General features: G+C 42.6%; 1 protein-coding gene across 6 annotated transcripts in view; it reads right to left on the reverse strand.

The window, feature by feature from the left end:
* Positions 1-1,805: 1,805 nt before the first annotated feature.
* PKP4 (plakophilin 4) overlaps positions 1,806-23,294 on the reverse strand; it is an 85,090-nt gene continuing 63,601 nt past the window's right edge. For 5 of the 6 annotated variants that reach the window (XM_063340898.1, XM_063340894.1, XM_063340897.1 and 2 more), the window contains 12 exons: positions 21,246-21,459; positions 13,063-13,246; positions 11,656-11,773; positions 10,947-11,138; positions 10,631-10,804; positions 9,566-9,716; positions 7,276-7,471; positions 5,584-5,668; positions 5,365-5,482; positions 4,194-4,325; positions 3,399-3,472; positions 1,806-2,822 (listed from right to left, as the gene is read on the reverse strand). In XM_063340898.1, the coding sequence (XP_063196968.1) occupies positions 2,574-2,822; positions 3,399-3,472; positions 4,194-4,325; positions 5,365-5,482; positions 5,584-5,668; positions 7,276-7,471; positions 9,566-9,716; positions 10,631-10,804; positions 10,947-11,138; positions 11,656-11,773; positions 13,063-13,246; positions 21,246-21,459 (1,887 nt within the window). In that variant the 3' untranslated portion in view covers positions 1,806-2,573. The remainder of the gene's footprint in view (positions 2,823-3,398; positions 3,473-4,193; positions 4,326-5,364; positions 5,483-5,583; positions 5,669-7,275; positions 7,472-9,565; positions 9,717-10,630; positions 10,805-10,946; positions 11,139-11,655; positions 11,774-13,062; positions 13,247-21,245; positions 21,460-23,294) is intronic. The other variant, XM_063340899.1, reaches the window with a different exon arrangement.

Here is a 23,294-nt window from a genome sequence, read left to right on the forward strand (position 1 = left end):
GGTACATGCTCTACGTTTGTGTGATACTACTTCAGTTTTATTTATCTGTTGGGGTTTTTTTGTTTGTTTTTATCAATATGGTTTCAGAATAGATGGCTGGTGTGGAAAGCTCTATAGCTGATGGTGGATTTGATTGTCCTACGTGTAGCTCCAGGTTCACAAAACCCAATCAGAACTTTTTTCTGGGGTTAATCTAAAATTCCTCTAGAATATTCCGGTTACACATTTCAGGCGTACCTGATTAGGTTTTATGAAAATAGCACATCTAGGATGATTACACTAGCACGACTAATTATGATGTAATTATCAACTCTACTGTTAATTAAAATGCCATAAAGAAAGCTAAGTAAATGTTTAAAAAAAAATTTGATAGCCTGAAAAACCTAATAAGAGCAAAAAGAAAACTCCGTATTTTTTGAAAATACATGCGTTTTAAACTGATGAATGCCCTGTGAGTGGTACGCATCTAAATATGAAATATTTAGAATCTCAAATAAGGTAATGATATCTCTGGATAAAGGAACTTACAAAATACCACTTTGATGCTCATTGTGAGCAAACGAAGAACCTTGCTGCCGATTTCTGGCGTCCTTTGCAGACTGTGACTTCTCCCACCAATGCCACGTGCTTGGAGAGCTGGTTTTGATCTTGAAGGAACTGCCTCAGATGAGAAGCAAAAGTCATTCCATCACACAGTTGCTTCCTTGAAATGACTACTTCCCTCTTTTTTGGAGAGTTACTAGCAGAGTCACAGAAGCAATAACAGACTGTGCCCCTTTCAAGCCTATTATTTTGTTATCGGAAGCCAATTGAACCCTTCCCGGAATACCGGTAAGTGTATTTGGCTCAGAGCTCACCACCGTCAGTAGGTGACAGGCACCTCAGGGACTCCATGTTCTTCTGCGTACCAAAGCCTGCTCGGGACTCTGAAGGTAGCTAGAACAATGAGGAAAGATCAGTGGCAAAATTATTGTTAAAAGAAACTTAAAAGTCAAGCAAATGGAAACTATTTTCTATCTTAAAAGGAAAAACAACACCTTCTAGGAAAGAGAAGGCGCCACCCGCCGACTGCGGGCGCCCAGCAGACGCCGTGCTGCAGCCAGCGGGAGCCGCAGGGCTGCGGACCAGAGCTATCAGAACTCACCGCTTTCACTGCCCCGTTCACCCCTTCGTTTCTTTTCCCTTTCACAGTCAGGGGGCTGACGTAGCCCAACCAATTAAGGAAAGTGAATTTGCCGTATAATCTAGACTTGGAGCAGTTCTGCTTACCTGTTCTCATTGCACTGACGCAGTCGGGATACTTGGAAACACTGAAAACAAAAGAAAAGTGCAACGATGGGGAACAACAATTACGATTACAGACAGTATAAAGTTAACAGACTCTACGGCATGACCAAACTATGGGACTTATAGTTACTTAAAATAATCAAAGATTTCTATTGTAAATAAAACCAAGCAGAATGTAGTCAAAATGGAGACTATAATGTCTATGAAAGCAAGATAATCTTAATTTTCTTGGGGAGAGCAAGGCGCAGAGTAGAGGAGTGATGGGAAGAAAACAGGACAGAGTTCTGAAGTATGTTGGACTGCCCATATCACAAGTAAAAATACTAGTCTAAGGAGTAACAGGAGGAAAGTGTGTAATTTCACACTTTGGTCTGCCAGCCTGACAAATTCAGAATGTATGCACTGAAGAAAGCTGGGAAAATGGCCCAAATATATTTAAACCTCCTTAAAAACATGCAATTAGGCTTCATATTCATGGCATTTGTTTCGAATATCACACACAGAAAATAAAAAACAATGAACAGGGAACAGCTTTCCATGGATGAGACTTCCATATTTATTGTTATTCCATGTGCATAGAAAATGGCAGTGAAGTTTCTTATGAAATAGGCAGGGAATGGGAGAGGTGGAGATATACTGGACTGGACTTTGTGCTTCAAAATTACACTAGTCGTTTTTAAAAGTAGTCTTTTTTTTTTCCCTTTTAAAATTGATAACATTTTCTTGGAATTTTTTTTGTGCATGATGTTTCAAATTCCTTTTAAAATGACACACTGCGTTACAAATGGATGGCACTTTAAACCAATGTGGCATTTCCATATTTACACCAACGAAAGAAATTTACATGACGGAATAGCATACAATCTTGACATTTAGTAATAGCAATAAAACAAGGGCATCCATTTTATTTTTTCTGTACAAACTATCAGAACAAGACTTTTATTCACATAAAAAAAAAAATCAGCTTTAATTTGCTCTGACCTACACGCTTTCCAAATTCATTTTACTCAATTCTCAAACCTTTCATCACATCGCCCACACCCTCACCAGACTACAGGAGCTACAAGTAACTATACCTAACATCTAAACAGAGCAAAAAACCATCCCTTCCAGTTTTAATTCCTGACAATTCCTTACTCAAAAAAAAAACAAAAAAAAACCCCCAAAATCTTCCTTGTTCCTTCTTTCATTTCACTTTCACGTTTCATAACCAAAACAGCAAACGAGGCCATTCCATTTCTTCCCAAGCAAGGTGAGAAGTACACTGTTGTTATTCCTCTTTGATGCTACACCCAGGAGTCGGGTGAACCCGGGTACTGTTCTGCTCTATAAGAAGATCGTCTGGTGGAATAAAAGTCTACATAATTTGTGGTTGATTTCAGTCCATATTGTGTTGTGTAATCTGAAGTAGCAGGAAAGTGAACTCGGTCGTCAAAATACGGGTCTTCATAGCTATGTGGGGACTGCAGGTACAATCTGTATGCGTCATAGTTTTTTCTGTTGGTGTCTTCTTGACTGTAGTACAGTTGCTGATGCTGTTGACAAAATGATAGAAAAATAAGCTTTCAAAATAGAATTAGCAGAGATAATACTTGTTTCTCAAACTTACACCCATTATACAGAACCTTTCCCTACAGAGCGTAGCTCTACCAATGATCATAGTAACATTTCGTTTCAAACCTCCATGAAATATTTTAAAATTTTTAAATTAAACTAAATGGAAAAACCTCTATGCCTGCCCCCGCGTCTCCTTCTGCATTCACTGGGAAGCTAGTAACTCCAAAAGTAGTGCTTTTAGAGCACAAGTAGAAAGTATGAAACCTGACCACACCTACCAAAAAAAAAAGTCAGGTCAGAAAAGTGGTCTCAGATCCCACCACAAGAAGAACATGCTAAAATATGCGACTATAGAAAGCAAGCCCAAAGGTGACAGAAGTACACAAGCAACTGTCAGTTCAAGGCCACTGCAGCCAGTAAGTGACTACGCTGGAGCCCCGCTCTACAGAAAAGCACGCTGATGGTGCGAAGTACGCCCAGGCCGCCTCAGGTTCCATTAAACGCCGTCTATGTTGAGTTATCCATGTCATTTCAAAACAAAATTGCGGAGTCACCTGTAGTCGTCTATTTTGTTCTCTTGCTGGTGAGGAATAGGAACTGATGTAAATTGGTGACGGTTTGCTGGAACCTGTGAGGAAACAGTTTACGACATAAACTTCAGTCTTTATTCTTTGATCTATGTTTATTTGCTTCTGTTTTACCTAGAAGAAATCATATAGCACCCAAACAAGTCTGCAGATTTTAGCAGCTACTAATAATATAATATAACACAATAAAGGCAAGTTTTGTCCCTCAGCAGTAGTTAAATTGAAACAAAAAGGCTTTTTTGTGTTGTGTTATTTGTTTTACAGATGAATAACCTTTAAAACAAGGAATTTCCTTCTCTTCAGTCACCGCCACCTCTATTGTTTTGCAACTTGTGTCAAATAGTAAGAAGGAAAAGGGAGATCAGGGAAAAGATGAAATCTTGGTATAATTTAATAATATCATATTATTATAATATACAACCACATGTTATTATTTGTAACATAATATAATACGTAATGTGCATAATAAAACAATTTTGTGTAATATGATTTTAAATAAAAATTCCAAACACCTCTCACCTCCCAATACATAAACAGATCTTCTCTTATTCTGGTAATGTGTGCAATTTTGAAGAAAATAGCAGAGACGGATGAAAAACCTGCTCTGTTCCACATGCAATGAATATAATGAATAAAAATGGAAAACAACATTAAGTAGCAACAAAGCTGCTGATGCAACCGGCCATATCAGGATTGTATAAACTCCGCATATAAGGAATATTTACGTATTCCAGTTGAAAGTCCATCTAACTGATAACTTACCAGTATATATGTCTTTATGTGTAATGACATCGCCTTGGTTATTATAATACTGCATAGAAGGTTGCGTTCGATCATATTCAGAGCGGGGTTCTCTAATTCCTAACAAAGCCGGTGATGAGGACGTGCTGCCAACTGAAGAAACAGGAGAGATTGTCAGTCAGCCTTTCCCGCCCCGACCTCCTCTTTGTCCTCTCCCCTTCCTCCTCGAGGATCAACACGAGGGAGACGTGGGTCATGGACGGAACTGGTACGTACAGGCTTCTTCCTGCATGAAGAACCCCAGCGACAAAAGCTTTCACCGACGTACCACGGGATGACAATGCGAGACTTTAGTGGTGGAGCACTGCCCTATAGCGCCTACAACTGAAACAAGGGACCAGACCCACTTCTGTTTGCACATGACATGATTTGTTTGCCTTTAGATGGTGATACTGCTGCTAATGTTTATGGGTTTATGACATTATACTTAAATAGAACGTTGTAGGGCACGGGACAAAGGACTCAGCCCTGCGTGTTGTGCTGTGGTGGCTGAGAGGAACTCTGGGCACGAAGGACAGGCCTGCTTTCCCTTCTCCCGACACAGCAGGTACACTTCTCGTAGGAAGCCAAACCCCTGCTCGAGTCCCTGTTTTTCAAGTCAACCATGTCATGAAGGAATGCGTGAGCACCGTTACCTTCATGTAAAGAAATAATTAAACAAGAGTATTGTAGGAACTGGTCTCTTATTTTAGCAGTCATGGTAGATCGATATTTCTTGGTATTAACAGAGGTCTATTCACATAAAAAAGAAGAGTAAATTGGAAAAATAAAATCCTAAATGAAGACAACATACAAGGCTTCAGGTAGCTTTTGTATCGGCCTCCTCATGAAGATCTAAATCCTGGCACTGAAGGTGTTAAAGGAACAACAGCGAGAAACAAATGAGTCCAAAAAGTAAGATTTTTGTATTTGTCTTGCTCATCCTAATGGGACATTACATCATTGGGAATGAAAACAGGTTCCCTGCTATCGGTCTGCTGCTTTCTCTCAAGTGCCCCCGTTCTGTGAGGCTACAGCTACAACAGCAAGTCACACCGAGCTTTAGACAGAATTGGTAGCAAGCTGAGAAGCTGAGTTAAAAAACTGGGATGGCGGGTACCCCTTCAGTAAATCTCTACATTTCCTGACTGACCTGACTGTATGACAGGTGACATCTGTTGATTTGTTGTTGATAAAGAAGGATGTGACTTGAATCTCTCTCTCTCTAGTGTTGATACCGGGGTAATAAAGTGGCTTTGATTCCATCCATCCTGTGGCAAAAAGAAAAAAAACCATCAAAATAAATTGGTTTTCATTAAATTAGGAGTTTTTGTAGAACCGCTTTCCAGTGTAGGCCTATTTTGTAATTTACCTTTTTGTAAATGCTACGGAGATCTCGGTATTGCCATAACGTATTGAGTACCTGGGCAGCTGCCTTGACAACTTTCAGTGACGACCTAAGGCAGTAAAGAATATTACATTATTAGAAAACCACTTAATCCCACTTAAAAAGAACAACATTCCAGAGCTCCACAGTAGCCTAAACCTTGACGCTGCGGAGCATGCCAGGTCACCTCCGCAGGTGCCAGTAACCCATTCCTGCGCTGCGCCAGCGCGACAGAGCTGGGCCAGCAGCTGCGGCAAAGGGCCGGGGCAGAGCCCCATTCAGGCCCACAGCCATTTCCGTCGGCAGCCGAGGCTTTTTCTCCTCAGGTCACCCAGCTGAGGGATGGGGACAGAAGGGCTGAAATAGCTACTGTAATTTTCTGCAAGAATTAAAAATCATAAAAATGAACATTCTTTTTAATGCATACCTGCGATACCCTGGTTTATGCAAGTCCCGCTGACACAGTTCGCAGCCGCCGTGTCGCTAAGGAGCAGCGCTGCTGACAAAACCATGGGCTCCATGTGCCTGCACCACTGTGGAGCTGTTGCACGTTCCTGCTCCTCGGTGCCCAGCTGCCCAGTTCTGAGCAGTTTTGTACCACTGAGCACAACACCTGGGCAAGCCCAGCCCCGAGCTGGGCTAACAAAGCCCTGGCACAAGGGCCAGCACAGCCAGACCCCAGTAAGTCCACAGAGAGCCGGGGCTCTCCGTCACCTGTTGCTTTGCAGCTCTGCTCCAGAAGATCCCACTGGCTGGGAAAACTGCTTGGTGGGGCAAGTTTCCCCTACAACCCACCGAACAGCCACGCTAGGTACCATTAATAGCTATTGCGATACATCCTGACAAAGGTGCCAACATATTCCGACTTTGAAAAGCTCTAAATATTCTATTAATCGTGTAGGTGTTTAAGAGAGGACAATTTTTTTTTAATAACATTTACAGAATCACAGAATGGTTTGTGTTGGAAGGGACCTTGAAGCCCAGCCAGTGGCACCCCCTGCCCTGGGCAGGGACACCTCCCACCAGCCCAGGTTGCTCCAAGCCCCGGCCAACCTGGCCTTGAACCCCTCCAGGGATGGGGCAGCCACAGCTTCTCTGGGCAACCTGGGCCAGGGGCTCACCGCCCTCACAGCAAACAATTTCTGCCTCACATCTCATCTCAATCTCCCCTCTGTCAGTGTAAAACCCTTCCCCCTCGTCCCATGGCTCCCCTCCCTGCTCCAGAGTCCCTCCCCAGCTTTCCTGGAGCCCCTTGAGGGCCTGGCAGGGGCTGGAAGGTCTCCCCGGAGCCTTCTCTTCTCCAGGCTGAACCCCCCCAGCTCTCTCAGCCTGTCCCCACAGCAGAGGGGCTCCAGCCCTCCCAGAGTCTCTGGAGCCCGCCGCTGGACCTGTTCCAACAGGTCCATGTCCTGCATTTAACCTGTGTAGGCCCCATCAATGCGATTACTGCATGTACCTGTAAAAGCCTCCAAAAGCTGTAGACAGAGAACAGGTAGAACGCGCTGGTACCGACTGCCCCCTCCTTTCCTTCCCAGCACCATTCAGACTCCGTTACCTGCTCAGATCAGGACCGCAAAAGCAGATCCCTGTTTTACTCAAAAAACCATTTCCCACATCCTTAAGTATTTTAAATGGAATAGAGAAACAGTTTAGGCGTGAACTGTGTTGCCTACTTGCCTGTCACCTCTTCCTTTCGTTATGTTCACCAGCTTTTCTATTCCTCCAGTATCAGCGAGGGCTTTGGCGTTTTCCATGTTCTTACTGGTGACCTCGTGCAGCGCACAGCAGATCGCTGCCACCGTCTCATCAGACAGGATGCTTGGACCGTTGCCTCCTGGCAGGCGATTAACCAGGTCTCGCATAGCATATTTACCTATAAAAACCCATCAACAGGACCCAGTGAAAAAAATACATTTTGGGAGTTAAGATTTGAAATTATAGAATTCATCACAAAACTGCATCTGAAAGCAATAAGATACACAGGATCAAACCCACGGAAACCTTCCAAGAATTCACATTTTACACAGAGTCAAGAGGGACTAGAGATCAGGTTTTGAATTATTTTTGTTCCTTTTAGCTTAAAAGCTGTGAGAAGTTGCATTTTTGCATTATAACAGGAACGTTTGTAAACAGGAATTATTTGGGGAAAGCAGAATCATTCCAGGAAAAGTGTTACGCTATTTATTGGGATGGAAGGAGTGCTGCACATTCCTAGGCTTCATTTACGGGAAGGCTAAAGAAACCCTTACAGCAATTGGAATTTTTTTTTCTTTCAGACACTCTGTTCACCGTATTCGTTACTGACAAGAGATCAGATCTCACTCCTTCCGATTTCAGTTACGGATGCGTGGGAATCATCACACTGCAGACAAGGGAAATGAACTGAAGCCAAGGTATTGGCTGTGCTGTTAATTGAATGATAAATTGACTTTGTTGAAGACGTGTGTTTATACATCAGTGCCTAACGAATAAACTTTACACAAAGCCATTAACTATCTATTTGCGTAACGTGCCCAAGGGGAAAAAAAAAATCCAAACAGAAATTCTGCAAACTAAAGGAACAACTTCTCCAACACGCTGGGGAACGCCCCGGCAGCGCTGCGTGCAGCGGTACCCGCCACTGCGCGTCCTGCAGCAGGCTCCTCAACACACGCTTGCGTGTACCCATTTATATTGGTATTTGTTGCACTCCCCAATCTCTTATTTTCTTCAGAGTTTAGACCATGTAAGCCCACTAATCCCTGCCCCTACCAATGGCAGTGAAGTTGCATAAAACAGATTAGTGGCATGGGGTAATTTATGACACGCTTTGTGTCTCAAAATATTTTATACAAAGATTAGTTTCGGAGTGTACCTGGAAAGCCAATAACCCTTTCATAGTTACGGCTTTGGCAGGGAGAGGGAACACCTGGAGGTAAATTCCTGAACTGAAAAGTTTTGCCAGGAAGGGAAAAAGAAAAATCCTGAAAAGAGAGTATCACCTGAGTATGACCTGTACAGGGCTGGTGCTATAGAACAGAATTTGCTTTTTACTAATTTCTTACACATGCGACCCCTACCCTGCAAGAAACCAAGTTCTGAACATCCAAGACAGAGAAGCTTCAGAAATATATAACAAAATTCTGTTCACCTGCGCTTATCTTTTTGAGAATAATGATACTCTCATCTGTATAAATAGTTGTTACGTACTTATCCCACTAGTCTACAACACAAAATGCTTCTGTAACAAAAATGAAACTTTTTAGATCATGACCTGTGTTAGGAGGGTTCATTTAGGGCACAGCAGTCTGGAGCCGAGGGTGAGGCATGTTCAACACTTGCCATAACAAACGGAGGAGATTCCTGATCAAGGTGGAAAATATGTTGTTTGGGTTTTTTTAAATGCTAGATGAGAAAGGCACAGATGAATGCTTAAAGCATTAAATATCAAAATTGCCAAAAGGGAAACGGTAAGTTTTTCTAGCAAGCGCTCTTGTTGATTAATTAATTCAGCAAAGACACATATACACTGCTCCATATCTGGGCTTTTGTGTAAATATGCTACTAGGAGAGGATTCCTTCCCTCTCTTCCTCTCCAATACTGTTCAATAAAGTATTTACTGATGTGCTGGCGGCAGAGCTGTCCTATCCTCTGAGGATACGTGAGGGGCACTGGAACCCTCTGAGGAGGTCGCCGTTTAGCTCCAAGGCAGTAGTTGTGTTTTCCACCAGATTTTGCAGTGGCAGTTTCCCGTCCAGAGCAGCCCAGCTGAGGTGACTTCCACCCACGGTAAAGAGATTGCCATGCACGACGCTAAAGACAAACTAAAATGTCACTATTATTCTGAAAAGCTACCGCTGCCAAAAAGATGAATTCCTGTGACACGACTGACAGGATCAGTGCGATCCCGCACACTGTTTCTACTGGTGGAATCTCCCCCGGCGCCACGCGGGTAACGGCGCGCTCTTCAGCGCAGGCTGTGCTCACCGATGAGCTCCTTGTTACGCACGTCCAACGCCATGTTCCTTAAGGCCGTGGCCACGGAGGAAACAACTCGGTCGTTGTCCATCCTCAGCAGCTCCACAAGGATGGGCAGCCCCTTCTCCTTCCTTACGGCAGCTCGGATGTACGCTGCGAACTACAGTAAAACTCTAGTTACTCACAGATCCACAGCAACTGAAATGATCTCTAACTAGACTGTAATTTTAAAGTATATCAGGGGACATTTGCCAAAGAAAAGATGCCATGTTAGAAATAGAATTACTGAACAGAAAGTTGGTCCCGTTCACCTCAAACCAGGACATTAAACGTATATCTTTTCTATTATTACAAAGGGTTGTCTCTTGTTTTCACTCATTCCTCTTACAAAGCAATGTTGAAAAAAGTGGTCTAATACCAGTGGACAAAAAAAATAGTGGACAAAATACCTTAATAGATGACAAATTACTGAAAAGGAAACACCGTTGGTTTTGTGGTTTTTGTTGTTGTTGTTTTTTTTATAATGGTCATAAAATGAAAAAGTCTTAGCTGTTTTTCTACAAGCAAAGGAAGCAATTAACATTTCTGTTTTTATCTCTCCGTGACAAATACATAACATTAAGCAAGTGTTCTCATGTGGTGCTTCTTAACATATAGTATGCAAGGGCCACAGGCAAGAATGTCTGGAAATAAATAATACAAATAATAAAGCAAATACAAACAATTTATTTACGCTGGTCTTATTTTGACAGTACCTTCCCACCAGAACTCAGAGGTGGAAGATGCCAGAAGATTATTTTGACCTAATATGCACCAGAAGAAAGCTTTTTCTGTTTATTTAAAGTAAAGGTATCAATTCCAAGGCCCATTTCCATATTGCTTTTCCTGTCTACCATCTGTGTCATCGCTTTTTGCTGTGGAAACAACATCACTGCAGCACGAGCGAGACGCGCGGGAGAGGGAGGCTCCGGCACACACTAGAAAATTACATGTTCCTTCCAAACACGTTCCAGTAACTTATTAAAAAAACCAGTGAAAATACAGCGACAGGAGGAAGAGTAGGACTTGACGAACCTTCCAGTTGCCAGCAGAGAGGTTCTGGAGCGATCCCGCGGAGCCCTCCAGCGTAGCCGGGTTGGAGCTTTCTGCCAGCAGCGTCAGGTACGGCTTTACCACTGACGGGTGCCACAGCATTTCCACCCCTTTCGGGGACTTGGAAAATCCAGGGATGGGGCCAACTCCATCCCACTGGGGAACGAACACAGATTGGCAACTACATGAAACTCTACATTTTCACTCAACGTACGATAGCTTTCCTTCAAGCTACGTACTCCCCCCCCATTAGCTAAACTGCAGTTGATATATTTGTAATACAAGGAAAACGGCAAACCTGATCCTCCTGTGAAGTTTTTTTTTTCTTCTTCTTTTTTTTCCCCCAGCAGCTTGGCTCTGAATCTTTGCTAGGCGATTCTTTTCCGAGCAAGTCATCCAATTCGTTGATTCCCAGCAGACGTGCCTGAGGGACCTCCAGTTCCAAGCGGTAAGAAAGGTTCCTCAAGGTACACACACAGTTTTCCACTGTCTGAAGCCAAACCACAAAGATGTCATGTAATTAGTTACTTTCTTACGTGGTGATAAAGCAAACCTAGCGAATTAGGTAGAGGTCAAACAAATTAAGTAGAGGTGAAAAGGCATTCACAGCACAAGCACTAAATTCTAGTCCTGGGCCTTGGGCGTTGCTTTGTCTGCTCTTCCGGGAAAATTGCAGTCTCTCTCCTGATACACTCAGATATGAAATTATTTATAACAGTAATCTCTACTATAGTGGCTTATTTTTTAGTATTCTGAAAATGAAAAAGACAAGAGCTTATTATTATTTTATTGGAGAATGAATACTTCAACGCTGACGAAAACGAAATGCACAGAGTATGTTGCGCTGCGTTATGCAGCAGAATTTGTGTGTCAGTAAGCTGGGGCTGGGAGAGAAGTCCAGTTGAGCTAACCCATCGCAGTGCTAAATTACACCGTACAAACCCCAAAGCATCCTACCAGACACGTAGTTTAGCACCAAAAATCCCTTAGGAGAGAGGCGCACACACCTTGCTGTCGTAATCGGAGGTGTTGACGCACGTGTGGATCACGTACAGCAGAGAGTCAACCAGCCCGTCGCAAGACCTCATCTGCTTCCGAGCCTCTTCCCCCGCCGAGCTCAGGTTCCTACGGGGTGAAGCGGCGAAGGAGCACCGTGTTGGCAGACAGACATACAAGCGCTCTAGAAGTCTTTTATGCAGCTGATTGAGAAGTTAAAAGCAAACGTACCCTTTTGTGCAGCAACCCACCCCCAATTTTTATAAAAGATAAATGATTCAAACTGCAATTTCAAGACAACGCTGCCTCCCTGCCAAAACCGGCCACCAGCAGAACCCCTTTCCCACGGCCTTCTCCGTCCCAAGCCCCGGGCTGTACAAGCCCAGATCTCTGGTTCGTAGGCGCTGCGGCTGTCGGCTGAGCTGGTCGCTGCCAGGAACACCCTCCAGTGCCCCTTTTCCAACGGGGACCCACCAGCGACCCGTTCTGTGCCGCGGCCTCGTTAGCAAAGGATGTAGATGCAGAAAGTGTTTGCCTTCGAGGCCCGCGCATTGCCAACCGGACACGCACCAGACACAGTGCTGCTGCTACGGCCGCGCCACCGCGGACCCGGGGACGTGCTTCTCCTCCAGCATGCCCTTCCCCTCGCCGTGCTCGCACAGCCCCCCCACCAACGCAGCACGAAGCTCCTCATCTTAAACACCACCCGCGGACAACAACAAAGGAGCGGTTTATGAAAATATCCTGAAGTTCAGAAGGGTTACCAGCGTATAAAAAGCAATTCCAGTTCTGTTTAAACACAACGGCCTTACTCTGCTGTTTAATGGAACACAATTTGAAATCTAATAAATTACAATTACAAACAAACCTACAAATGAATAGAAATAGCTCATATACTACCCTGGCCCCTGAATTCTCTTTTCAGATATTTTAGTTTTGCCTTTTATTATTCCGAATACGTTTTCCACTTCTTACTGCTGTTTCAGAAATCCACAAATCGAATAGTCAAACACTTCTTCGCTGATCTATATGCATATACAAACATAATTAAATGTATACAATAATAAAGAATCACCAAATGCACATTTTTTCCCCTAAATAATATTCATAAGCCCTATACACAACACAAAAATTGCAGTATTTAATAGGGGAAAAGTGCAATGATCGTCATTTATAAAAAAAGCCACCAAATTTAACCACTCGCCATTATAGTTAGCATCTTGCGACTGATTTTGTACTTTTCGTATTTTCCTAATATGGGAAAAAAACCCAAACGCAAAAGCTGCCTAAATGATAGAACTACATGTACTTTATAAATGCAGCGACTCTTTTGCTTCAGAATCACAGTACACAAAGGACCCGCTGGGTAACAGGAGTTATCCCTCTGTCAGAGGGAGTCTTCTAGAACAGCAGGTTACCTCAGGCATCCTGTGGTATTGCGCAGAACCAGGGAGGTCTGGAATTTAATTTTATGATCATCATCAAAGGAAGAGCTGTTCCATCCGGAATGTGGCACTATCACAGTGTTCGTTAGTGTCGACAGAGCATCTCTAATGATTGTCATCTTCACCGCATCGCACGAAGACAAGTTCCAGAGAACCCCTTAAGAAAAGATTTCCATTGCAGGACAGTCAGAAAAGACTTGTCAAACAAGTATAAAGCAACACTAACAACTTAAGAGACATCACTTAAAACAGGAGAAAGATAATTTACCTATACAAAACAAAAAGAAATATAATTATTCTGCATCGTAACTTTAATATTATTCCAACATAATGGGTTGATAAGTAGTCAGCAAAGCTGCCATTAAAAGAGTCACTTTACAGACTGAAATCAATATTTCTCAACTCCAGATGACAAGGTGTTCAGCAGCCGTCACTCCAGCTGTCTGGCTGCCCTGCAGCTCTTTGATGGACGAGCCGGAACACGAGATAATGATCGGAGTAACCCTACCAGGGCAGCAGCTAGGCTTCCCACACCACTGGGAAGGAAAACACGCACATCCGTCAGTAAACGCTCTTCTCGAGGGGAAATCCTGAGCAGAACACACGCTGACTGACGGGGGACGGTCCCTCCTTTCTCTCCTGAGGTGCTGCCGTGGTGGTACCCGAGAAGCCGCCGCTGCACTGCAGGAGCCCCCGAGAACATTCCCCGCAAGGCCACAAACTCATCTCAACTGCACAACACCTTTCCGTCTTTCCGAATCGTATGCGCCTTGAGCTCACTGTATCTCTCTAATGCCAGTATCTTCGGTATCTAAAGATCAGTCCCACACTGACTACCTGCAATGGGAAGAACAATCTCTTTCTGTAGCACCCAGGCAACGTGCCAAGCTGCTACAAACCTGCCACAGCAGACACTTCTGCTCCTAACTGGATTTGACAGATTAATTCAGCACAAAACTTCACATAAAACAAAAAATGGAAGTAGTTTAGTCATTTACTATTCACTAGAGTTTTATTGATGTCTGCCGTCTATAGGCACACCTGTAGGTGTGACCCTGCTCCCCGAGTCTGCCCGGCAGCAGAGGCACCCCGCACCACTAGCTGGTTCCTCTCCCAGAGAACTCCAGCGCAGAAGGAAACGCGTGAATATTTACACGAACAGAAAAAATATCTCCGAAGAAAAGCAGCTGCTGGTAACCTCCTTCCATAACTGTTGATGTGGACGTGACAGGTAGGGGTGACCGCCAGCAGCAAGCTCTGGACTTGCAGAGGTGCTGTGGAGGAGGTCACCACTGGAGCTGTCACGGCGCTGGGGGAGAAACGTGTCGCGTGTTGTGCTGCAGCCAGCGGCACAGCATCCTGTGGACGGGCAGCTACAGCTCAAACCCAAGACCCACTGAAACCGTGTGCCCTCTGTGAGCCTTACTGATCCCCAGCCGTACGTTCATCTGCTGCCCCAGTGGGCGGGCTGAGATGAGAAGGCACATTTACCACAAGGGGTAAGGCATTTTTCTGAGCTCTTTGTCCTGTTCAAAAAAAGGCACGAATGTCTGACGGCCAAAGGGTGAGTCTTCAACAACCCTGTAAGAAAGAGGTTTGGGAGAGGGAAGAAACAGATCATTATCCTGATTTGTATGAAGCTTAGAGATTAAAGTTATTAACTCCTTATTAAAAACGAACATGGAAGAGATCTGGCAATATTCCTAAGAGAGAGATTGTTTACATCGGAAACCTCTACAACTTCGCAGGCAGAAGTTAACAGCTAAAAGAAAGGTCATAAGTATACAAGAGCAAAAATGAAGTGAGAAGAACCCAAATCTACGGACACTGCGGCTGAAAGATCACCAGCGTTTTGCAAACGTGAGATCTTGTGGAGTATTTTCTGAAAAAAATGACAAAGAAGGAAGACTGTCAGATGGGTGGTAGCCATTCAAGAGTTTTCAGCAAAGGTCCTGAGTGTGTGATGTGGTATGATTCTAGCTCAGGTGGAACCTGAAAAGCCAGTATCCAAAAAGGAGGAATGCAAGATGAACAATGGAGGGGGGAAACGGTTTGGGTTTTTGAATGATAAACATGGGAAAAATGGCCTGGGGTGACATTACTGCTTTCTTGCATTGTATGCCTGGGATATCAGATACTGAAGTGCAGAGCTGAACATACAACAGCTCATGTAAAAATCCTACAGAAACCCTCTTCCTGGAGACCACAGCAGGAAGTGGAGAGTTTTCCGTTCACCTTTTAGTCACGTGAAACTGCTACCGATCTCTCATCCTCAGGCAGAATTCTGTAGTTCCCTCCCCTGCTTCACTGTCTTCTTACAAGACATTCAGACACAGAAGTATGAGATCTGACATAAATTGTGTGCAGAACTGTATATACAAGTAATATGCTAAATATGGCATTCAGACATCTTTTTCACTATGAAACACAGCTTGACGTGCATCTAAACGCTCACCAGGTACTCATCGTACTCTCAATATTTTCCTCACATACAGTATTTAACTAACTGTAAGGTAGTATAGCTGCGTACACTCAGCAAAACACATTAAACAGCATTTCCACAATAGCCCCATAAAATTGTTACTATAAACCATATGGTTTTCAGTTTGACAAGACTTTCAACGTTTAGTTTCCTCAGAAATAAATTACAGGGGCACGAGACAAGAGTTTACAAAACCAAAAGTTTTTAAAGACAGCAAAAGTTTTTAACACAGCCACACAAAGATAAGAAAGAAAAATCTTTGCATGAAAGATCCTTTTTCTCTTCAGTAAAATAACCTCGGGGGGACAGATACCCGAGGAGGTTCCTGACTCTCCCGATTTCCAGTTGTGACACAGGCAGCCCGGCACTGAATGCGCCGCACAGCGGTTCCTAGAGATTGTGACGCGAGGAGCACAGAGCCAGGGCTCTGCCGCGGCACGTCGCAGACCCTCTGCCCACACAACCTTCCTTTTCCCGGCACCGCACCTCTCCCGTTCACTCAGGGACCTCCTGCGCGACAGATCACCTGCTGAACAACCCGACCTCTTCCTTGCACCCACTGCCTGGTTACTTTTGAAATCACCAGCTATTTCACAGAAACATTACTTCTGTGAAAATCATACATTTCCTTCCAATACTTTGACACAGAACAAAAGAATAAATTAATTTATAAACAGCAAACTACCTCCTTGGTGGTCTGATAACCCTGAGGAACTAAAGACGAAAAATCTACAGCAATGGATACGTCACGTGTTAAAGTGTTCAGAGATTACTGATACTTTAATGCCATCACAGACCCATTTTAGAGCCACGTTAAAAGTATTATTTATGACTTTTGACTCCGGCTCCTGTACAGCAAGACTTCCAGTAACAAAAGAGAATTGATTACAAGCTGGGAAATAAAAAAATGATTTTTAAAAAAAGTACTCTCTAAAGTTGTTGTGTAGGTTTTTTTTCATAAAAGTTTTGAGTGATTCTCAAAAGCTGTTTATGGCTTCACCAAACTTTGTGTTGCACCACATCTACACACTCAAAATAAGCTGAAGTTTACTTATTCCTCAGGTTTAGTAGTTTGATTACATAGAGCAAGCTATTTCAAATCCATATCCAATTTCATGCCATAAATCTCTTCTTTAGCGAGCACGTACAGCCGCAGAAGAGTGCTCCATGGGTAACTAACTGAGAAATGTAAATGCTCCACTGGCCTAAAGCTTTAAGTTTTTGAAACCTTATTCCATGCAATTTGTGATGCAAACTAGAAATGAGATCTCACCTAAGCCTCCTCCCCGCCCCCCAAACATTTGTTGTTAAAGCAAGTTATGCAAGAGAAAAATTCTATTTCGAGTCTCAGACTATTAGTTACCTAACGCAGAGAGGGAAATAGCGCGCTGGACTCTGTGACCAGCTCTGAAAATCTCCGTGTCCGTTACTCACGTGGAGGCAGAGCCCCCAGCCTTACGGCACCAACTGCCTCTAAACACCGCCTGGCCTGCGGCAGAGCCGGGGCCGCGGGCGCTGTCTGCAGCGCGGAGGCAGCAGAAGCGGGGACACCCCGCGCCTGGGCACGGCGGCACCCGTGCCGTTGGCCATGGCCACCCTCGCTCCACCCACAGGGACGTGGCACCCCCTGCCCCGTTCCGGAGCAACGCCACCCCAGGGCCTCGCGGAGAAACCAGACGAGAGCAGCCAGCAGCACCGCTTCTCGGGTGTGGGCACGACGGCACAGAAGAGACCAGCCGCAGGACCCCCCAGGCCGAGCCCTCCAAGGGGCCCGTGACACTGTGGCCATATTGACCTGTCCGTGCAGATCAGCCTGGGAACGTTCCAACGGCAAACCACTGGCGTTCCCTGAGCATCTACGTCAAAACATGCCCAGAAGCTGGACTCTCAAGGAGGTACCTTGATTAAACGATTAATGATTTATCACCCCTGCGGTCATTATGTGAAGGCAAATGCTCTCACCAGGACATTCTGTTTTTTAATTTGGGAGAAGTCTTCGGCTCTTTATTTTACAAAGTAAAACTGTGTATTACCCAGCCCTTTAGTCTCCATGTTAAAAATGAGAATACAATCTCATTATTTGCACAGTACTTATTTTAAGACAATTGGGACCAAATTTAAAGCTTCTTAGAAATAAACCCTGGAGGCAAAGGCAGTCATAATTTGTGAAGTTTCCACTGAAAGATAAGGAAAATGGTGGCAGGAGCCAGTACCATGCCGTGTTAAGGTATAAGAGACTTCTGGGATTACAGTATAATTTTGTATGCCATTTAAGTAACAATTGCCTTTTTATTCCTCATTGTTGTGGAGGCACATTTAAAAACAAGTATTTAACTGTTACAAAATCATCTGCCAAACAGACAGTTTGAAACCGTAGGCAGAAGATGAATATCCTCTGAATTTATTTTTCAATTTTGCAGCTATTAGCTGCAATTTCCCTCATTTTGTAAGACTGGTGGACATCCCGTTCAACCAGCTCCGTGCAGCAAGAAGTGCCGAGTCCACGCACCCACCCCGGCAGACCCCTGCTGTCCCCAGCAGGTCCGGGTGTGAAGGAGAGGAGCTTCTGCTTCCTACGCGTGTTACACTGTACTCTGCGTAAGATGCAACTGGTCGCTCCAGCTGGCCTCATGTTTCTTGCTTAGTCTGTGACCGTACTATAAAATACAGCAGAAAAATCACAAACCACTATTAGTGCCTGACGTTGCCTAGAGGTGAGGAAAACCTGAGAAGAGAAGGCTAAAGTTGAAAAGGGATCAGCGTTACCAAGCACGGATAATTCTTAATGGAGGAAGGAAATCAGCAGTAACAGCACCAGGGAGGAAAAAAAAAATAAAAGTGAGCGAGCTTTGCAGGAGAGTTCAAAATGCCGTACGAGAAAGCTTCTGCAGTTCCAATGAAAAGCAGGTCTTTTTGTTTTCTTTTTTTGATCAGGGACTGCCTGCCCTATTTTTCCTGAAGCTCTGACCCTCGCTGCTCTCAGAGATGACCGTGCCAAAATACCGACGCCGTGCGCGCTGTTGGAGTTTCCCAGGCGAGCGGTTTCCCTGCCGAGGGCGCTGGGACCGCGGGGGCAACGCAACCGCGGGCGGCTGGGGTGAGCTCGGCAAAGAGTGGTCCAATGCGCTCCAATGCACAGCTTTTAAAGACTTCTAAAAAAATGTATTACTTCATTTTCATATAATGATTATGAAAAGCAATGTAGCACATTTTATTTTCTGAATAATCTACAACCATTAAAAAGATGACTTGCTTCCCTCTTAGAACATTCTTGGGGTTTTGCAATTAAGCTTTCTATGTTTTTTAATGTAACTTTCTATTCAATTTCCACTTCTTTATCTCTCTGCATTTCAATCTTGGCATTTCAGCTACTGTTAATTAAATATAGACCCCCGTATTCCTACTGCTTTCTAACTCCTCTAAAACATATTTGTGCCATTAAGCCCTCCCCCAATACGCTAGCTTTTCAAACGTAGCAGAGTTAATCCTTAGGGCATGTTCCCAAATAACTTCTGAGGTTAAAAGATTGCTTTTGACTAAATAATTCCTCAGAAATTTTATACAAATGAATTCGTGTGAAAAATATCTATACGGATCGCAAGAAGTTTGTTATTCTAATTTCACTTATGCGGGATAAAGTTTTCATCTACCTAACTGCATATTAAAGTAAACTGGATGAATTTCACTTGCGATGACAGCAGACAGACCTGCTGTTTTTCAACCGCAATCGACACTGGTAACAATGAAAGGAGAATTCATTGAGCGAGGAAGAAAGACCACCCTCAGCAAAAAGAGAAGCATTGTACTTCATCAAGAAACGTTACACTGGAAAATCCACTTTATATGAAAAATTATGAGTAAACTACTGCAGTAATGAATAGTGCTAATTTTAAACTAGACATCAGACGTTTAGTGTTTCTAGTGGTGTAGATTGATACTAGTTTAACTGTATCTACATTATTTTAATCTGGGAACACAAAGTAAACTGGGTGGGTTTGCTAGTTTTAGTTCTGACATAGGTGGAGTTTTTTAATTATTGAACTATTAATTTAATTATTGAATTATTGAATCATTGGATCTTTCCCACTTCTTTATATTGCTATTTATAGAAGCATTTAAAAATCCCTAAGCTCCCCAAAAGTCTGCAGTAGATTCTTCTTAAGCACCCAGCATCAGTCGAACTCTAAAAGAAGTCAATGCCACTGACCTAGCCAGAAGACAATTAGGCCAAAACTTTCCATTTTGGTGTAGCTGGTTAAAAAAAAATTAAAATATGTGTGTTAAAAAGTAAGAGTCACTTTTTCTGAAGTAGTAATCTTTATTTATAATTCAAATTAAATACCATATTTATTTGAAAAAACTTTATACTTACAGATGACGTGCTATATCTTTTTTGAAAGACAACAGAGTAGAGTTTTGGTTTTTTTTAGTAGCAACTAAATACCTTCTTATTTAAGCATTTGACTTTGGCTTAGTCTGTGGAACCATCCCTAACATCTTAAAAGCACAAGTATTTTAGATACATAAACATGAATTCTGTAGAGCAGACAAGACAGCTAATGTGTAATTCTAGCTTCCAGTATTCCATTTACATAACTTCTTAAGGAAAAACTGTGTGTTTCTAGAGAGAACATGAAAGCTGCAGGTAATCTTAATGCTTGCTTATGTCAAAATACTTAAGGAAAACAGCCTGCATATGAACTTAAAGGCTTTGGATACCTTCTGTACAGAGTCCTCTCTCTGCTTAACAGCTTTTCTAAAGAGAACTTGGACAGGCTCCCGGGATGCCACCTCCCTCCCCTCTGACTCCAGCCCTGTTGGGGGGCTTTGTTTAGCAGGTAAGTAGTTAAGCTTTGGAGTTTAACAAAATCAAACAAGGGAGCTATTAAAACTTGAAAGAGGAACTATTTAAAGAAAGTGAAAACTACTTTTTTCTGTCCTCTCATATTTTTCAATCCCCTAAAACCTTCATAGACAAATCACTCCCCTATTAAGAGAAGGAGATAGCAGCTGTACGCAGTGCCAAACAATTCCACCTTGTTTTGATGGAAATAAAGTTCCTGCATGTGTTAGAAGCGCAAATCATTTATTATTTCTGCACTTTCTGTCTGCACCAAGTGCCGAGCAGGTTCATGGGTTATAAGCTAAATCTGCTGCCTCACACTCGTGATGCTGGGAGCACGCACAGTCGCTTGCCGTCACTCTGCTAACAGTGCACACGGAGATGCTCCTATAATTTCCATACTTGCAATTTTCTAACTGTACTTCAACATACATTTACGTAGTCCGGGTACATCTTATAAATTCTGCAAGATCTTACTTAAAACTATTGTAATCAGATGATAAAAAAAAGCCTGGAATAAAACAAGGGTTAGGAGTCAATAAATATCTGCCTGACACCTGGCTGCGTACATAGGAGAACCACACCAGGGGAAAATTTACCCTAAGTGCAGCTCGAGATTCACTTCTCCCAGCGAATCTATACCTTTATGCTAATACTTTAACTGTCAGTAATCAAAATAAGTGATGTCGTATTCACAAAAAAATACCAAATCACAAATAAAAATCCGGTCAATATACTCAATTCCAGTCACTTACCTGTTATTCCAGCCTCATCCACTTCAGAAAAATAATCTGTATTATAGTTCCCTGCCTGTTTCTATTCACAACTTACCCGTTACAAGCTCTTTGATTTCAGCATCAATGGATTTTCTCAACAATCGTAGAAGGGCAGGTATCCCACCAACGTTCTTCATTGCTATTTTGTTCTCATCAGTAGACTTGCCGTAAACCAGGTTTCTCAGTGCGCCGCACGCATTCTTCTGAACTTCCAGGACTCTGTGATCCAGGAGATCAACCAGGTGCTTGATTCCTCCCAGCCTACACACCTAGAACATGGAACGTCGGGAACATCAGCACCCAGCGATTCCACCCATTTCACTCTACAGATCTAAAAGGCTTTATCGTTATAAAACCAGTACATTCCGTGCTACTTCAAGAAGAAATATTGTTGGTAAATCTTAGTAACTCGACTTTTTCACTGTACTGAAAATTCCCGCGAAGCACTCTCATCCTTGCTGGAAAGGCTGGTGGACACTTCAGCCATTGGCTGTGTTCAGAGAAGAATTGTTACTGCTGAAGCTTTGCTTCCTAGTAATGCGGTTTTAAAAGTAATTTCCTATACCTCGGAATACCTTTGTAGAGAATGTGAGAATCAAGAAGTTGCAAATATTTAAATGTTTGCACCTAACTACACACACACAAATCAGTTCAAACTAGCATATATCCAGTCCTATCAGCATATCTGAAGTTCTTTTTAAAAGGAAGGTCTACTCTGCAGAAATTTCATAAAACAAAAAGAAATTTTTATATTGTTTGCTTTAAAGCAGGTTAATTGCATTTCGTTGTCATTTTGTATTTTTTAAAAAATGTTAACGTTGTGTTTTGAGATCTCCGTTCCATGTAGTACTTTTCCTTGTTCAAAATAACTTACAGAAATGATAAATGATTCAAGTATTTTAGGATTCTGTAATATTTACAAAATAAACCTTCTCTCTATTACATTCTTGAAAATTGGACGGGGTAGCAAAACAGTTAATACCTTTATGCGCACCTTAAAAGAGCCAAATTGAAGAGGCTTGGAAAAAACCAAATTGCAATGCAAGGTCTTTGACCAACACTGTATGTGATTTTTACCTGTCACCTCTTAAGTAGAAGAAAAGAAATAAAATGAAAGACTGGTGACTTGGAAATTTTTTAGGCCTCTCTTTAAAATGTATATTTTTCAAAAGGAAACCTATATTTACACACCTAGATATATCTACCATGTAAGTTACACGTCATGGGGACAGAGTTCAGCGATGATCAATTAGACACAGCGCTGCTGCGCCAAAAGCCAGCAGGAGTCTGTATCTAATGGCATTCAGTCGACTTCAAGCTTAAAGTTATTCACCTGGCAAGATTTCTGTAGCTAGGGAATGAATATTACCTTACAGATTATTTATTTGATACCAAATACATTGAAAGCATACACTACAGGATGCTATAAAAAAAAATAAATGTAAAGAGCTGGTTTTTTTTCAAGGCAAATCATTCTTATTTCTGTTACTAAATAATGATGCAACAAGTAACTATTCAGACTTTTCAGTTAAATCTCCCTCTTGTACGTCAATACAGCACATGAAACACTCCATCTCCACTACCCATCCATAACAGACATACAAGTTACCAACAACAAAACAGCTTTATCATTTTTTCAATCTGTACTCAACACTTGGTGAGGTAGAGTTTTTGTGTATACAATTCAAAATAAAACTGGACTAGAAATCCATTCTTAAGATTTGTATTTTACAGAGTCATTAACTATTTTAAGATGTAGCAGCTGCTGCCAGTTTGAACTGACATTTCAATTTCTAAATTGAAAAAAATCAGAACTCTTGCAAAATCAGAATTCTTGTAGAATGATACATTCATGAACTAATATATCAGTATCGTATGTATTTACATACAGATATTAATTACATGGAAGTGTAATTTATTCATTCTGTGTAGTTTCATAGCTAATTTAAATGGTAAAGACTGCCACACTCCCGGGTAGTTTCTTACGCTTACCTTCAGGTTTTAGCAATGCAAGTATTGGAGTTCATTTTGCTAGGCTCTTACTATCCTTAATACTCTAGCAAATTAATCTGGTCTTTACCAGAGCAATAAAATAATAAATGTA

The sequence above is a fragment of the Chroicocephalus ridibundus genome, chromosome 7 (assembly GCF_963924245.1).
Source record: "Chroicocephalus ridibundus chromosome 7, bChrRid1.1, whole genome shotgun sequence".
Lineage (NCBI taxonomy): Eukaryota > Metazoa > Chordata > Aves > Charadriiformes > Laridae > Chroicocephalus > Chroicocephalus ridibundus.